This window comes from Octopus bimaculoides, chromosome 5, assembly GCF_001194135.2.
Source record: "Octopus bimaculoides isolate UCB-OBI-ISO-001 chromosome 5, ASM119413v2, whole genome shotgun sequence".
In the NCBI taxonomy this organism is placed as follows: domain Eukaryota; kingdom Metazoa; phylum Mollusca; class Cephalopoda; order Octopoda; family Octopodidae; genus Octopus; species Octopus bimaculoides.
This window is the reverse complement of record NC_068985.1, coordinates 104,682,707-104,688,082: the sequence shown is the minus strand read 5'-3', so window position 1 is coordinate 104,688,082 and position 5,376 is coordinate 104,682,707. Positions and strand designations below refer to the sequence as shown.

The 5,376-nt window shown below is 37.5% G+C and overlaps 1 protein-coding gene across 1 annotated transcript in view; it reads right to left on the bottom strand.

Moving 5' to 3' along the window:
• Window positions 1-5,376, bottom strand: part of LOC106881314 (uncharacterized) — an 82,757-nt gene that overhangs the window by 10,876 nt on the left and 66,505 nt on the right. The window contains exon 4 of the mRNA XM_052967883.1: window positions 1,157-2,136. Coding sequence (XP_052823843.1) covers window positions 1,157-2,136 — 980 coding nt within the window. The remainder of the gene's footprint in view (window positions 1-1,156; window positions 2,137-5,376) is intronic.

Below are 5,376 nucleotides of genomic sequence, written 5' to 3'. Positions count from 1 at the left end.
AGTCAATTTAGCAATTTCTCTTATTACACAGAATTTAAAAAGGAATAACAATACGGCAGCCCATACGTGCCACTGTGTGTCTGTGTCGGGACCTCACTAAAGATCTGTAATCAACAGAAGCTCTGGAAAACAGACAACACTATTGTAAACAAAAGCTATAACGGGGGGGGGGGATCGGAAGTCTTGCCTCAGTATGTTCTACTACAACAGTTGTGAGTTACGGTTATCTATGTATTCATATATTTTTAAAATACATTTGTTTAGTAATTGTACAATATGAAGAACCCAGTGATTTAACATTGATAAAAATACATATAAACTTCAATTCCAATTTGGTAGATTCCGTAAGCAATTTGGCATTCAATTTGTAACGTGTGTGCGAAGCGAATTTCGTTGTCCAAATATTCGGGTATGTTTAAATGTTAAACAACGTTCTTTAACGCTAATACAAGTAGGGAATATAGCGGATATATAAGAATAAACATTGATTTATCTGCTGTATTATCCGCCGAAAATAGAATTAATTATTTAATCTTTTGTAATCAGAGGTATCTATCAGCAAACAGGTGACTTCCGGAATAGTGGTGGTGGAGCAATAATATGGTTGTCGTAACATTTCATATCTTTTCCATTCGAGATAACCGCAGCTGGAAATGGAAACGACTCCCATGTTGAAATATTTGTTCGCTTTGTATGTGTATTTTTTTAATGATACCATAAACCATAAAGAGAAGACAGTTCGGTAGTGATTGAAAGACAGAAATGCCTCGAAGAATATTTAGTTTACTAAAAGAGGGGACATTTAAAAATCGATACGATAGTGATAGTCAAGAAAAGATATTTACATACGATAACTGTATGATATGGAGACTAGTAACTTTTTAAACATAAACAGGCAATATATATAAGGCCCCGCTCCCACATCCTTTTGTCATATTTCAGTTAGCATACAACGCCTTTGTTTCAATCAATTTTGAAAAGAATGAATTTAGTAAAATCAAACTAGTGTTTGGAACAAATTAACCAGGTTTGCTGGAATGGTTTAATTTAGCTCACTTAAAAAAGAATTGTATCATAGGAGTACGTGCAGTCTCAGACGGATTGGTAAAATAACTAGCAAAACGCATATAAACAGATACAAGATAAAATGATTTACCTTTTTTAGGGAGTCTTACAAGCACCGTAGCAACTCCATTTACTATTTCACAGAGAATATGATCAGGAATCTCCTCTTCGTCTTCAGCTACTAGTCTATGTAAAAGATCCACGTTTTTCTCCAAAGCAAACTTTAGCTCCACTTCTCCATCGTAGACATCAATTTTACCTCTCAAATGAGTTATGGGTGTAATGCCATAATTAAACAAATGCATTCCAGGACCCCACTCAGCTTTGGGGTTCGGTGGTAGTGGAGAACAATCCGACAGAGGAGAGTTGCAATAGAGAACGTATGAACACAGCCATTCCAGTTTGCTCCTAGAATCTCGTCCAAAGATTTCAGCTTTGAACTTTCCAATAATAGGAAATCTTACTTCGATACATAATTTTTTATTTTCAATGTCCCTTTCAAGTAACATGTATTTTGCAAGTTCTTTTTTGTCGTCGGGGTTGCCAATTTTGTTTGATCTGTAGAGTTCAAAAGAGAATGACAAGTCAGTACGTGTAACACCAAGTTCAATGTTGACAAGACCATCTACAGATTGAAGACTGCACCAAACGTGGCTTTTGACTGTGAGACCAAACTCAAAGAAATGAGGCTTTAGATAAAGAGCTTTCTGAAATTCATTTTTCGTTAAAGGTCGTGCTAGTAGCTGCCAAATTTCTTCGTCGGGAAAGTGACTATATATAAATTTTTCTGGATCAGTCAAGAAATAAAACTCGTCAAACTCATAAATATTCTGGACGATGGAGTCGTCTATATCGCTGCTGTTTGCTTGTTGGCATTCAACCAATTGCCATTCTTCAGATTCCACTCCAGATATCTTGCGCGATGCCCAGTGAACATCAATCAGGTACCATGTGTCTTTTATAAGAACTGCGTTCCAGATGTTTCTCGTGCTTGGGGTAAGAGGGTCACCAACATTAAACCCAACTCCTTTCGAATGGCCTTGTATTGAAACTGAGGATATATCGGCAAGCCTGAAATTAAATGCTAAAAGTGAGATTGAATCTACCACACATACACATTTACACTGAAAAGTACGTATAAAAAATAATATACAAAAATATAAATGTAGAAATACTTAAATTGATAATAATTTCCTCAGATATGATCGTTGCGTATGAAATGATATCACATACAAAAGAAAAAAAGCAAGAAAGAAAAAAAAAAACAGTTCTCTTCCGTATCTGCAATATCACTTCTTTCATCTACATTTAAATTAGTATATATTTTTTAATCTGTTAGATTTGGAGGAAGTGACAGTGTCTACGACCGTCGCAGGTTCTCAGAGAGCAGTGAGATTGTTACTGTTAACGTTCCGTTTAAACCGTTTCAAGTCGACACGTGTAGGTAAAGAATTTCAGTGTTTCTGGAAAGAAAAGACTGGGACGTGTAGTGGATGATATTAAGAGAAGTAAGTCAGTTTGGAGTGCCTGAGTAAGGGTGGCATGAAAGCAGCCAGATCCGAGGAGTAAAGACCATTGTTGCAGCGGTGATAAAGGCAAAGAAAGGTAATAACCACATCAGTGAGTGACTTTAGGCTCCTCTACCGTGTTAGATGACTAGATGCCTATTCTTGACAGTTAGGAAAACAATGCAGAACACGTATTATTATAAGAAACATATTACTATAAGAAATGTACTAAAACACCAGTAACAGATTTTAACTTAAGCTACCTCTCATCTAAACCTAACCTTATTTACTCAACAATGGTGTGTATCTGTTGTAGAGGTACTGACCAGTTTCCAGGAAAACGAGTCTGTGGGTAGGCCTCGACTCACAACTGGATAAATTCGATTTTACTTGTATTCATTAGTACTGTTCGGCCACGTATGACCGTTTTGTCATTTATGTAGAGTCAAAATCTTTGAGAGAATTAACAGTAATTAAGTAGATAGATTATGCGATAGTCAGTCAGAGCTGACGGTTCTATAGTTTCATGCTATAACACTTAGTTACTTATCGCCTGGGCTGTTCTATACCCATGGTCAAGGCTCTTAACACACTCCTGCTTAATGTGCTTAGTTGTGAATCGGACAGGATGGAAGAGGCCGATAAAAAGAAAAAGAATCAAATAAATATTAAACAGTTACTTACAATATAACATATCATTACCGATGTCATATAACGTATGTGCTTTATTTTCGCACTTATTAGTTGCTGGATTGTATCAGGGGGAAAGCCTTTTCAAGACGCCAAATGTTAAAAAACACTGAATACATCAAACCAGGTGAGACAACTTGCCCCGTAGGTGAACGAGAGCGATGGCTATCGATATTTCACTGTGTTTTTCAGCATCGAATACCCGAGTCACATCGAAACGAATTTGAACCGCTTGGTCTGATGTATATATGCAAATAGTATAAAGTGTATCTGTTGACGCGCAACAGCGCCGCATAAGTGAAACCAAAATCAAAATTTGAATTATAAGCAGTTCTAATAATGTGAACATTATATTGAGGTCACGTACTATATGTGGTTTTTAACACTCGGCGTCTTAAAGGCACTTTCCTCCTGATACAATCCTGCAGCTAATAAATGCATACATTAAATATGTGACATCAGAAACGTTTATGCTTTTAGAGCTGCTTATAATTCAAAACATAACTTATGAAGAAATTATTTGTTTTTCCTTGCTATGGTTTTGTTCACATTCTTTGCTTAATCCAAACGAACCTTTATTGATAACAACAAACAAGCCGATACTTCGAGGTCATTGTTAACCTTTTCATTATAACAATTGATATGTATTCTGCTAAGAAGTATTGAGTGAGCTCTTAGTTTAAATGTGAAGATTTTATATGTAAGTCGATATAAAAACACCCACCCAACTGCGCACACACGCACCGTATAAGTTGTACTGTTTTGTATACGATTTTAACTGAAAAAATGTGGTGTAACTTAAACCCAAGTAAATACGAAGTTTATGTATACGGAGGTCGCTGAAAAATTCTTAGGCTGACGATAAAAGAGTCATGCTAGAGCTGGGAAATCTTGCACGAGTTAATTTCAAATCTTCTTGATAACTGCATTGTTTCTTTCCAGGTAAACTGACGTCTAACTGTTCAAAGCAAACTTCAAATGTAACTAATGGCGATTTCTCTTGAAAATGGACAAAATTTGGCATTGTGGTGTAATCAAGTACCTACAGAAAAAGGCTTTGGCTCCACGGAAATTCATGCTGATATGGTCGCTACATTATGGGATGATGCTCCAGGTTTATCAATAGTGCAAAAGTGGGCAGCTGAATTTTGGAAGCGAAGGGAAAGGCTTGAAGATGATCCAATGTCCGGACGTCCTGCAACTGCTACCACCGAGGAAATCATTGATCGTGTTCATTACTTCGATGACAGGCGATTGACAATAAATCAAATAGCCAATGCAATTAACATATCCCGTGAGAGAATATTCTCCACCATGAACTTGACATGACAAATATTTCTGCTGGTGTGTGCCGAGTTTTCTGATCAAAAGCGCACCAGGCTGATCACATGACGAGGAAATATGACCTTGCTCGAGGCAAATCCACGTGGTTTCCTTGAAGGTTTTCCAATCCTGGATGGGTGTTGGGTTCATCACTTTGATGAACCAAGGTTGTTTCATCTATAGGGAAGATGATGGCCTAAGTTTTTGGGGATGCAAAAGGCATTGTGTTTATTGACTATCTTCAAAAGGGCTACACTATCAATGGAGAGAGTACTATGCCAGCTTGATGAAGCAGTTACGAAAGGCTATCAGTAGTAAACGCCCATGAAAACTGACGAAAGGGGTCTTGTTTTATCAGGACAAAGCTTCAGCACACAAGTCCTTGGTTTCAATGGGTGCTGTGTGTGACTGTGGTTTTGAAATGTTGATCACCCTCCCTATTCTCCTGATTTGGCCCTATCTAACTATCCTCTCTTCCCAACACTAAAAAACATTTGTCTGGGAACCAGTATTACAGTGATGATGGCGTCATATCTTCTATTGGTGACCTTTTTGACCAAAGGATGAAATCTTCAGCAATAGGAACCAAGCACTGCAACACCGATCGAAGTAATGCATAAATCACAAGGGGAACTGTGTTGAAAAATAAACCTCATTTGGTCACATTACATGAGTGTCTTGGTCAATCTTTCAGCTTTTTAGCCGATCCTCGCGAGTGTGTGTGTGTGTGTGTGTGTGTGTGTGTGTGTCTCTGTGTGTGTTCATGTTTGCCTTGTAAGTTGTGTTAAAG